At 53.0% G+C, this 11,934-nt stretch overlaps 5 protein-coding genes across 5 annotated transcripts; 2 read left to right on the top strand and 3 right to left on the bottom strand.

Annotated features, from left to right (window-relative positions):
* Positions 1–601: 601 nt before the first annotated feature.
* On the bottom strand, positions 602–1,786 carry POSPLADRAFT_1156608 (hypothetical protein; the record flags this gene model as incomplete). Its single annotated transcript, XM_024487084.1, has 4 exons — positions 602–630; positions 709–844; positions 1,021–1,167; positions 1,235–1,786. 4 exons carry the CDS (start codon positions 1,784–1,786, stop codon positions 602–604), a joined length of 864 nt encoding a protein of 287 aa, XP_024334305.1.
* A 2,812-nt stretch (positions 1,787–4,598) lies between these two features.
* On the top strand, positions 4,599–5,712 carry POSPLADRAFT_1156738 (hypothetical protein; the record flags this gene model as incomplete). The annotated part of the gene is made up of 3 exons (XM_024487100.1): positions 4,599–4,680; positions 4,759–4,949; positions 4,999–5,712. 3 exons carry the CDS (start codon positions 4,599–4,601, stop codon positions 5,710–5,712), a joined length of 987 nt encoding a protein of 328 aa, XP_024334304.1.
* Positions 5,713–6,250: 538 nt separating this feature from the next.
* POSPLADRAFT_1036950 (hypothetical protein) lies at positions 6,251–7,824 on the bottom strand (the record flags this gene model as incomplete). The annotated part of the gene is made up of 3 exons (XM_024477182.1): positions 6,251–6,321; positions 6,379–6,694; positions 6,748–7,824. The coding sequence occupies 3 exons, from the start codon at positions 7,822–7,824 to the stop codon at positions 6,251–6,253; spliced, it is 1,464 nt and encodes a 487-aa protein (XP_024334303.1).
* A 1,217-nt stretch (positions 7,825–9,041) lies between these two features.
* POSPLADRAFT_1036949 (hypothetical protein) lies at positions 9,042–9,844 on the top strand (the record flags this gene model as incomplete). The annotated part of the gene is made up of 3 exons (XM_024477181.1): positions 9,042–9,235; positions 9,409–9,653; positions 9,693–9,844. The coding sequence occupies 3 exons, from the start codon at positions 9,042–9,044 to the stop codon at positions 9,842–9,844; spliced, it is 591 nt and encodes a 196-aa protein (XP_024334302.1).
* Positions 9,845–10,531: 687 nt separating this feature from the next.
* Positions 10,532–11,236, bottom strand: POSPLADRAFT_1156463 (hypothetical protein; the record flags this gene model as incomplete). The annotated part of the gene is made up of 2 exons (XM_024487072.1): positions 10,532–10,892; positions 11,121–11,236. 2 exons carry the CDS (start codon positions 11,234–11,236, stop codon positions 10,532–10,534), a joined length of 477 nt encoding a protein of 158 aa, XP_024334301.1.
* Between the last annotated feature and the right edge of the window lie 698 nt (positions 11,237–11,934).

The raw sequence follows: 11,934 nt of genomic DNA, 5'->3' as shown, positions 1-11,934 counted from the left end.
AGCTGAAACAGCCGAGCAAGAAGCTCAGTCCCAAGCGCCTTGGACCATATGCCATGCGGCAAAAGCTCGGAGACCTGGATTATGAATTAGTCCTGCCGAAATCGGTGCCGGTGCACCCGGTATTCCATGTCTCCTTACTTAGCAAGTACACGCGTAGCGATATCCCGGGCCGGGAGCTGGAGGAGCCGCCTGCAATTGAGGTTGAGGGCGACGAGGAGTACGAGGTTGAGCGGATCAAGGATTCGAGGATCTTCCGGCGTCAGCTGCAGTACCTCGTCAAGTGGAAGGGTTATGACAACTCGCATACGTCGTGGGAACCGGCGCGCAATGTTGCGAATGCACCGGCCCTCATAGCTGACTTCTACCGGAAGAATCCGAATGCCCCTCGCCGCCTCAATGCTGCTATCTTTAGTGGTCTCAACTTCCAGCCAATGCCTTCGCTGATGACTGAAGCACGCTGCTGCTCCGGGTGGGAGATGGGCAAGGGCACCTCGCATGAGGTCATGCACCATTGAGGGGGGGGTAATGTCATGAGTTGGTATGGCGTCTAGCCGTTTTCTCATTTTTTCCTTTTCGTGGGCTCGATCCTGCGACCTCTGTACTATATGCCCGATATGGACGTGTCGTTATCTACCGTACGATTAGATTAGATAGGACAGCAGTGCACGGCACAGCTCGGGCTCCGCTGACACAGCCGCTCTGACTCACCGGCCCCTGGGGCCGCATCGGCATGCTGCGCACGGACCAGCTGCGCACAGACCAATGTGCACAGCCTGCCCTTATCTCCCCATGTATATAAGCCGGCCTCTGCTGCCCTAGGGACCTCAGTTTTGACCTCTTGTCCCTAGGTCAGTAAGCATCCCTTGTATCTTTTTCTTACCTAACTAACTAATATATTAACTTGTCCCTAGCCTTAGGTTTGAGCCTAGCTCACCATCGCTTCGGTAAGATAAGTCGAACGCCCCCAGCATTTGGTTTTCCCCTGTCGCTCGACCCTAAGTCGTGACAGCTTGTCCTTACAATTGGGGCACTCGAAACGTCAGTACCCTTGCTTCCCGCAGCCATAGCAACTGCCTGGGAAGTTGCCTTTTCTGACGGCCGCATTGATGCTGGCCGAAGCTCCTTGTGATCGGGGTGCACCACCACGTGCCCCTCCGCATCCTCGACCTCATACCGAGAAGAAGTTATTCAACTCGGGCCGTCGCGCCCGGCTGATGTCGAGGATTTGTTTGACCTCGTTGGTGTGCTTGTCGGTGTCTTGCCACATGGCAAATACTTCGAGCTCGATTTTGTGGTAGACGCGGGAGGGGATACCGCTAAGGTACTTGTCGCGGAGTTCCAGGTCACCATACCCGGATCGGTCTGCCGGACCCTTGAATAGTGCGGAGAATTCCGCGGCGGTGCATTTTTCACGCAGGGACTTGTCAGCGCAGAGCTTGGTGAGCTCTACTTGTGCTACAGCGGCGTCATCGAGATTACCAAAACGGGATTTGAATGCGGTGAGGAAGGCCATTTCGTTTGCAAAGGGTGTCGTTGCTCCCTGGATCTGAACTTGGACAGCCACCAGTTGGGCAAAGATTGGGGTGGCCCAGGCTCGAGCATCGCCATCGAGGAGACTGAGGGCAACCTGGACTTTCAACTCGATGGTGGAGAGGGCCGTGTTGATTGTCCAGTAGATCAGCAACTGCGATATGAAGCGGTTGCACTCAACCACTGACTTCCCATCATAGTGGAGTGGGAGGAGGAGCTTCAAGGTCTCCTTATCAGGAGCTGCAGGAGAGGACATTATCGGCGGTGGGGGGGACGGAGAATGGCTCGGGGACGGAGACGGTGATTGTGTCCTTCCACTGGTCGGACTTTGGGGGGAATGAGTGCGCGAGCGGCCTCGCAGCGGTGACGACGGTGGAGGCGCTGGAGGAAGCCCGGAGGCGGGGTTACGTACGACAGGGACTGGAGTTGTGGAGGTGACTGCTGATGAGGAGCTGGCCCAAGAATGCGGCGGAGTGTCATGGGGCTCGGTCTTGGAAGGTCCTTGCAACCGCGGCCCCAGGGAGGGCTGTGCGCACCACCCGACCTATGGGAGAGGGAGGTGAGTGAGTGGGTTTCTGGAACGCCGGCAGCGTTGAGAGTTTCAACCTAATGTTGCAACTTGGGGTCAAGTGACAGGAGAAAATACAAATGCTGGGGGCGTTCGACTGATTCTCACTGAAGCGATGGTGAGCAATGCTCAAACCTAAGGCTAGGGACAAGGAATGTATCAGTTAGTGTAAGGTAAGTAAGAATACAAGGGAGCTTACTGACCTAGGGACAAGAGGTCGAAACTAAGGTCCCTAGGGCAGCAGAGGCCAGTTTATATACAGGAGAAGTTTAGGGGAGGCTGCACGCACTGGTCCGTGTGCATCTGGTCCGTGCACAGCATGCTGACGCAGCCCTGGGGGCCGGTGAGTCAGAGCGGCTGTGTCAGCGGAGCCCAAGCTATGCCATGCACTGCCGCTAATACAACCTACAAAACCCTAACCCCTAACCTGGGTGCGACCTAAAGGGACTAGAGAGACGGATTATAGTCTAATGAGAGGGGAGTTAGCAGCAAGGTGTCCCACAGTTTGAGTGAACACGAGAAACGTCCTTGGAAAATGCTACGAACAACGGGGAAGGTACAAGATGGCTTCGACACGTCGTCGAAGCTACTCGGAGGCTGTGGGTGGTTAGCGGAGACGATCAAAGCTCGGCAGAGCTCTTCGATGTATCGTAGAAGGAAAGGACACAATTCGATAGGGTGGACTTAGCTAGGGCGCGGTTTGCAGTCTCTTCGACAGTAGTCGAAGTCGAAGGGTTCGTCGAGACGGTATCGACGAGTAAACGCAGTGGACGAGGTTTCGAGGTTACGCAGCAAGGGACGAAGTGACGCAGTTGAAGGCTTAGACGCGGGGCAAACTCGACTTATGAGCTCTGAACTCGAGGGGGAACCGGATCTTGTATTTTTAGAGAGAAGTACGACAGATTTTATACCACACAGGATGCTACGACTATAAAAGTGGCACACTGGTACAAGGGGCTTTGCATTGTTCCTCAAGAAGCTGCCTCACCAAGGGGCACACACCAAGTCCATAGGTAGAGTGATGTCATGCCGAACGCGGAGATGAAGAGCAACATATGGCCACTTCGGACCGGTAGCTGTCGTGAAGGCATGCCGCGAGGTTCGATACCTAATCGGGAAAGACCGGCTACTTCGGTGTGGCTTGGAGCGAAGCGTGCGCTTGGCCGAGCGGCGTCAAGTGGCCCTATTGTTCGCCGAATGCGGAAGATGTCCCGGGATCTACACGTGAGGCATCGGGACGACCGTGCCGAGCTTCGAGTAAGCGTCGCGCACCGTCGAAGATGTTGAAGAGCGTCGAAGGCGAAATCGAACTGTTGGGAGACTGAGTCGAAGTGCCGGGCGGGATGCGACTGCCGAAAAGAGGTGTATCGGGGCCCAGCGGGGCTTGGCGCCTATCACCGCCCCATCTAATCTAATCATACAGGGTAGATAACGACTTGTCCGTTCGAGCATATGGTACAGAGGTTGCAGGTTCGAGCCCGTGAAAAGGAAAAAATTAAAAAATGGCTAGACACCATATCAACTCGTGACAGTAGTGCTACAATACTGGGTATGAGGTGCACACAGACCCCATTATGTAAGCTACATAATGTTTAACCTGCAGGTGAGCACTAAGACAGGCATCCGTATGGGTGCTAGTAGTACAAGGAATAGAACAGAAAGACAAATGTTTCAGGGTTAGCGTTGCCATAGCATTGATTTGGGCAACTCACGAAATGTCAGAAGCCTTGTTTGCTATGAGGACTAAAGTCAGTGCTTGATACAAGGACAGTCCGTTGTAGGGCTAACAGGAGACCTTCGAGCTTTGCCCTGAGCTCCCCGACGTGCATGTATTCTCCGTGCGATGCATACAGCCAAAGCTTGAGTTCTGGTGGGGTAAAATAGAGTAGATATGAATGTTTCTCCATATCACCCCAAAACGACTCATCGAGTAGAATTTTATTTAATTTTTCGGCCAAGCTCTCCGGACGAAGGTTGTTGTACGATATCCAGGGTGATGATCGATAACCGAAAGCGTGAGCGCAGATAAAACTCGGAAAAGATTTGCCGGAGCTAGCCGAATCATGCGAGCGCGCGTGCTCCGCGGATTGATCACATCACATTCACCTTGCCACAAACTGCAATGAACCCAGGCGACAAGGCCACAGTCGACCAGGCAGACGACGACCTGCTACAACGCTACATTATACAAGACACCATACCGCGTACGGATCACGCACTGGTCGTTTTTCATATTCGGGACAGGATAGCAGACACGGACAATATTTGCAACGGATCGGCGGGAGACTTACCACATACCATCACAAGGCTTCGAAAATGCAAAGTGAGTTATGCGTGCGCTGTTACTCGACACTGACAATGTTATGGAACAGGTGTTCCTCGAGTCTATCCCCGATGACACCCTAAAGGACTGTGTCCGCCTGCGTGGCAGGGTGAACACTACATTGGCACGGGCGGAGGGTAAGTAAGTATGCAGTGGCTAATGTGGAACATCTCTGACATGGGCAACGTAAGCGCACCTCCGGGCATCGCAGCCAGAGGACGTGGCTGGACATGCGCTGCCAACACCGGCATCGGTTTTGGTAAGTGCGAAAACGCCTCATCGTGTTGATGGCAGGGCCATGTGCTGAGAATACAGAGTCAGCCCAACAGTCCCTCAGCGGGCCGACACTTCGACAGGCGAGCAATTGATGACAATAAGGTTGCAAAGGGCGGAGAGAGGCGACGACGTGAGGACGATGATGAGGTGGAGGCCGTGGCAGCAAAACGTGCTCGCGGGAACTCCAGTGCAAGTCGATGGAGCAAGTCCGAGGAGTGTCCGCCAAAGATGGAGGGAGGGACGCGCTCAAGTGTGAGTACAAGTCAATGATAGTCATATTGAGCTGACGGCATGATGACAGGGGACGTCGGTAGGGTCGAATCCGGAGGTGTGGCAGCTCCTGCAGCGAGGCGGGTCTGCCGAGGAAGCCAATGGCCAGGATGAGCTCGATGATGACGACAGCAACGCGGATGTGAACATGACCTTCTCCAAAGAGAGCGAGAGAAATGACGGGGATCAGGGCCATAGCATGGAAGATGTGACTCCAGGCGCTGACTCTGTTGCCGCCGCGCAAGCTGGCAATTCCGAAGACGAGGACATGGGCGAGGGGAGCGAGGAGAGAAAAGTAGAAGAAAAGCACCTCCACTCTGACGACGACTTCATGCCACAAGAGGAGGGGAACGACTCGAACAGTGAACCCGTGCCGGACCATATCCCCGACACCGAGCTGCGGGCGCTAAACGACCCGCTTGTCTTACTTACGTTCGCACGTCGAAAGGGTCGGCTTTCGACCGCCTACGTCAAGATGCTTTGCGACGAAGTCGACTATATCCTTGACCAGGAGCTGCACGCATCCGAAGTTCTCCTCGCAGCTCAATATCGCGTCGCAACAATTTCACTCGAGATACACAAGATGCAGATGGCCGTCGCAGCACGTGTTGACAAAATGACCACTTTGAAGCAGTGGGCCTACGAGTGCAAAGCCGATGTGGACGCCGTGAGTAGCATGTCCGACCAAATGTTCGAGGACACCGTGGGGGCGTTAACTGAGGCGGAATTGGGCACGGACACATAGAGGTTGGCTCTGGCTTTGATGTTGTCTCCTTACAGTGTCATGATATACTTTTATATCTGGAACTTATCACATCGAGGTTGAGCACAATCATCGGATGACCGACAAACACGACATCGCATGATATTGAGATACATCGTAATACAACAGGACGAGGAAAGTGTGCTACGCAATGAGTGGTAAGACGGATCCAATTGTGCTATCGTGTCGAATACGACGTTGACAATCAATTCGAAATGCACGATCGGACTGCGGAACAAGGGGCTATCACGGCAACACGGCATACAAGGGTTTCTCGTGAAGACGAGAATGTCGGATAATATGTCTTTTTTGTGAGTACTCACACAAGATGACCCCTTTGTTGTGGTAATGCGTCAGCCTGCCGCGTAGTTTATCAGGACATACGCACACACGGAATCTGTATATGACCGGCCTCCACTCTATGTTATCAGGTCGACTACTTGCAACATACAACAAAATGTGACATACATACCGTGTCCTCATGGGAGACGTACACTGCTCCTATTGTGATGTCTCCAGCTCACAATGCCTGCGCGACTGTAACTCGGCCAGGCTTGTACTCCTCCAGCATCTTTGGCAAGAACATCGACTCTATCCAAATTCAGTAGTCAGCTGCCGTAGTGCTTCAACGTGCATAAAAGCATTTACCATCGATGGGCGCCTCATGGTTATAATTGGGAGAATATAGATACGCTGCAATCCGGGATCCGAGATCTGCGGACATAGCCTGCAGCTGACGTTCACCGTGATCACAGACCACTCTCCACCAGCTCAGCGCAGGATATGGATTGAATCCTCCTGAGTGTGCGCTGAACGTTGGCAGCGGACCACCTCCGAAATTCAGCGCGACAAACTTCAGTGATGGAATTGAAGCTAGGATAGCCGGAGGCATTTTGACGCGCTCATCCACGCTGAGCATAATGCAGATTACTTTGAAGCCTATCAGTGCTCCAGTTGTGCATGCCTAAACACCAGGGTAAGCGCGAATGGACGCTTTAAATCAATATTAAGGCTCACGATCCACGTCTTAGACCACGAGGGACCGGTGGATAGGTCCACAGCAAGCACCCGTAGCCGTGGCATATTGTACAGGAAGCCCACCCAGTCCGCGTAGGTCAATCCAAAGTACATCGCTGCCATGAACCTGTAGATAGTCAACGCGACGGGCGAGGTGCCATTTATGACACGAGAAACATCCGATACTCGCTCGTTTTTGGCCAGGATCCTGCCCTCCCACTCTGCGTCTCTTATCTCCAAGTGGTGAACGCGGCACTTGGGAGCCCACGCACGTAGTGCGGGGAAGGTTCCACTCACGTAGTCGAGACACTCCCAGCATTCAATATTGTCTGCAGGTTTGTCGATCGTCATGCTCGGGCCATCCAAAAACAATATGCGTAGCGCAGGAAACACGTGTGCTAGCACATCAAGAGAAGGCGCAGCTGCAGAAGCGTTTCCGAGCCTGAGCTCGAGTACCTGTTGCAACTGCACATCTGGTGGAGAGGTAGCCTGATCCTGAACGACGAGCGCGATACTGCGTGCTGATGCGTGTGGTGCGAGGGCTTCAAGCATAGCTGCGGAACTTGCATGTGGTTCGTTCTCCTCCGTGGTCAGCGGGAAGACCAAGGACATGAGTTCTATGTTCCGGAGCTTGCCCTGCATACCCCGGATTGTTCGCAGAGCACGCCATCCGGCCAACAAGAGACCCATTGCATGAATTGCCTGAAGCCTCTGGAGAACAGCTTCAATGCGCGGCTGCGCCAGTATCCACTGCTCCGCGCAGTCAAGCATAAAAGTGCGCAGGTTGCAAGCATGATCTAGGAGATCTGCGAGTTTTCTGGATGCGTGGCGCGTGATGTATGAGTCGTCCAGCTGCACATCAAGCGTGCGTAAATGATGGATTCGATCCGAGTGTTCCGCGAGGTAGAATTTGCAGGCCGCATCGAAAGTTTTAGGGGTTTTGATTCTGACCTTCGCAAGTGCTCGAGCCCTTGCCTCTGGATGCAGATAGCGCGAAGTGGCCGAGAGAGAACGCGCATCCTCCATCGATAGGTAAGACACGACAAGGCGCAAGATATCTTGGTTCAGCTTCAACATGTTTGCAAGAGAATAGAGTGCCGGCCAGATGAGACGGAAAACAGGAGAATACGAAGAGGGAGTTACAAGAGATGAGGGAGGACTGACCCCATGTCGACGAGGCATTCATATGGCGAACAGCTGTTTGAGTGACTGTGGCCCAGTACAACAACCGGCCCGGCTCACCGGGTAAAGTGTACTCCCTGTGCTCAAGGCCCTTGTTGTTTTAGGCGGAGCACGTATCAGATACAATGCTTCCAGCGTGCTGAAAAGACGAGACGTCGCTGCTCACAGACGTTGATGCATGTTTACACAACTGACGTAGCCATCGCGTCAATTGCGCTAGGTTGGATGGCGTGTGAGCTCCCTGCTATATTGCGAGTCTGCAGTCCGTTTGCTCATTACATTCCGTGATCACACGGATGAGGGCGCAACTCTCAACCTAAAACTCCCGTAGACAGTATCAGTAAAGGTGAACGCACTGAGAAGCATGTACTGGGAACCATAAGTGATGGATTACCAGTAGGTTGAGTGTGCTCAGCAAGGTCGCGAGTAACAAAATCCATTATAGGAAGCGATGGGATCAATATCGTACTAGAGCTACTGTTCACATCAGCGATGATATACATCCAGCAATTATTCCTCTTGAGCTCTCATGTGTGGGGTGCGAGTGGACACAGCCCAAGCCTCTTCGCACTTCAAAGGTAGCACGAGCGGTCCTGTGTCTTGTTCATGGGCCTCGGAGCCAACCTCGTACATCCCTTGAACAATGTCTGCGGTACCTGCACGCGTGTTTCAGCGAGTCCGAATAGGAAATGAGATGTTGATGATAGTTGCTCCTTCGATGAGGGAAAGGCCACTCGCATCGTGCAGTACTGTCAGCCAGAGCGCACGACGCGAGCTTGAGCGGATGTCGTATGAACGACTGATTGAAATATGAGAATATGTGAACTGCGTCGGAGAAAAACAATGCGCTGCGGATGCCATCGTAGATACTGTTTTGATCCTACGTCTCCGGACCCACACTTTATGTATCAGGAGTGGGGAGACAAATGCAGCGATGTGGAGCGACGTGGTGGTTACGGTCCTCCTCTTCTTGGTAAGCTGCTTTGGCTCCTTACGCCTCTACGCACTATGGAAGTGCCAGATTAATAGGAGTAAACCAACTACCGCAGCGATTCAGTGGAACAAGTCCGCGCGCACGTTTCAGCCTATCAAACGGGAGGGCATGATAAATCATGCAGCACACACCACAATCCCATGGCGACCAGCCCATTGAGCCGCTGCTACATGCCGGAACACTCTTCATTGATGCAAACGCGGTAGTGGCGGATGTTGCTGTGGTAGTCAGAGGGCAATGTCGATGCAGCGGTAATAACAGAACTTGCTGTGTACGCGAGCCCGAGCCCGATAACACGAAAACGCTGGATGAGTACCCTACCGGCGCACATCGCGCGACATGAGAACCCCGTGCATTTCTTCACTGCACCGAAGAGTTTGACAGTTACCGCCCGGAATGTCCGGGGTTGCAGAGCAACGCCGAAACATTTTGTTTCTGGTCGCTAGGGTAGGATAGGCGGCGACGCTTGTCTTGAATGCGCATAGGAGGAGACAGGCTCATCAAGAAGATGATGGAGAAAGAGGACGAAAGACTGGCGAGAAGGACGCTAAGGAGCAAACAGAGAGCAAAACTCACCAGTGCTCTCCTAGCAACTCATTGCCACTAGTCCCCTCCTCCGCTGTTCTCCCATACCCACTCACGTTATTTGTGGCTCTTACTGATGTGGATCTCGATACAAGGGCGGCAGCGCAGTACAGCGAGGTTCAAACCGCGTCTTACTTCAGACACGGTTCGTGAAGTGCCAGTTTGATGCATGACTTGACAACAGGACAATGTGAGAACGCAACCTCTTGGTCCTCAGGCCTCAGGAGCGACTCGACAGTAGATGGACACTCCTCAATTATTACCAATGAGACGCAGGATCAGCACAAGGAGCCGAAGTCCACGATGTGGAAGACTTCAGAGCGTCAAGAGTGCTGAGTGATCAAAACGCATGCCAAAAAAGGATATCCATGAATACAAGCGCTACATTGTAGACACGCATGCGTCTCGCGGGGTTCCGACATCTCCTTTGTAGACTTGTATTCTTTGCGCCTCCATTGCAACAGCCCCGTCTATGCGTGCATTACGGGTACATATGTATATTCTTGGTATCCATCGGGAGTGATTCTTTGATCTCGAGCAGGGCGTCCTAAGATGCCAGCCGTTGTGTCTGGCAGAAGACACACAGACCAGTGTCACGCCTGCTGAACTTGTCGGTCGCTGAGCTGTCTCCCCTTCAGCCGTGCAAAGAATCAGATGCTCTCAGTCTTTGCGATCTCTTGCACTGTCGCAATTCCCTTGATGGTGGTGTCAGCTCTACGTCTTTCACGCAGAGTTCTCCTGAATTTTGAACAATATTCTGCTCTAATTATGCCGCCGCAAAACAAACTTTTCATTTATGACAGCTTTCCGAATAATTTGCTGGTCGTATCGGCTGCAACTTGTACGTTGATGTATTATTGAACTGTTCATGCGCGGTGGCGTGCTAATCATATTCGTGAAAAGAAAATTCCAGATTAGACTTTAGCCACTGGTGCCACTGGTGGTTCTTTTACTGTGCCTTTGGAAGCCCATGCCACTTTATTTTGTCAGCCGCTTTGACCTCCGTGCCTTTTGTTTGCATTGTCACAATAGGCGGGCAAAGCGCAGCTTCTGTAATGGAGTGGCACGGTCAGAGCTTCCCCAGATATAAAACGCAGCTGCGTCGACGAACAGCATCACCCGCCTCCTCCTTAGTCGCTCAATACCGGTTTTGCGCTCCCCTTGAACGTTCTGTACACGGGCATGATGCGCGGGTTCCGATCTGCTCCCCTCCTCCCTCTTCCTGATGCAATCGTCGACTATCCACATCCATGGCGGACCCTCCTCAGCCAATGCTTGAGGAAGTCTGCCGGGGGAAATAAGCCCTTGGAGTGCATGAGATTGTTCATGCAGAGATTGGCGTACGCGTTCATCCACCTCAGCAGTGCCTCCCATGCTGAGCCCCCTGCGCAGGGGCGACATGCAGTGGTGCCAACAACCACGCCATTCACCACCCGAGATACCATCGCCATCTTCACGTTTCTCACCATCACACCTCGATGGCAAGCTCGATGGAGAAGTGCCACTCTCTTCTTCGGACAATCTAATGCACCTCGTTGTCCACTTACCCGCTCAACGGAGGCGCCCATCCTCGACGGCTTATCCTCAAAACACACGGACTACACCCACTTACCAACGCCCCGAGGATGGCATGGCTAAACAAGGATGCCCCACTCCATTCGTGGCAACGCGCCGCTCGCTCGCCTGTTGCACAAGCTTGTGACCATGCGCAGCCAAAGCCCGCCGCATAGCAGGGGATACTCACTCACGAGGCGTTCTTGGATGCGGTGCAAGCAGCACCCAGAGAAGACGGCTAGCCACATCGAAGAATCCTCACCAAGCCTATCATGAGCGGGATGATTCGGAGACTCCCAGGTTCCGGACACAACAAGACACGCGGCCATACACGCCCGCTCAATATTATCGGCCTGCTACAGAGATCCAACTCCAAGAGCGTTCAACAAATACTCGACGACGCCGCGCTCTCGTGAGCGCCCCCGGAACCGGATAGCGATACCGAACATAGCGATTGAGATAACGACTCCGTCATCGCGTTACGCGCTTCGAAGGATCACGTCGAACTGAGGCGTGCGAGCCAGGAGGCTAACTGCCAGCGAAGCGGACAACCAGCTGGAAGCGCAGGTAGATGATGTTACGAACGACCTGCGACGTCGAGCATTCTACTGGTAGACATATGAAGAAGAGAGAGGAGTAACAAACTGAAACCCAATCCTAAGCTTCTGCGTTCCATAAATCCAGCAGAATTGATTCACTACTCCATCTCCAGTTCAATTTTGGAATGCGTCATAAACACCACAAACTGTTTACCAAAATGATACCTCAGATCTTCAGTAGTTATTCCAGTAACTGATTCACCTTGGTTGTTTGCATATATTGTGACTATATCTGGCTCACATACGGTGTCAAATAAGGCGTTTCATGAGAGC

Source organism: Postia placenta (genome assembly GCF_002117355.1).
Source record: "Postia placenta MAD-698-R-SB12 unplaced genomic scaffold POSPLAscaffold_18, whole genome shotgun sequence".
NCBI lineage: Eukaryota > Fungi > Basidiomycota > Agaricomycetes > Polyporales > Adustoporiaceae > Rhodonia > Rhodonia placenta.
Note: the sequence above shows the minus strand (reverse complement) of the source record. Positions and strands in the feature narration are given on the sequence as shown.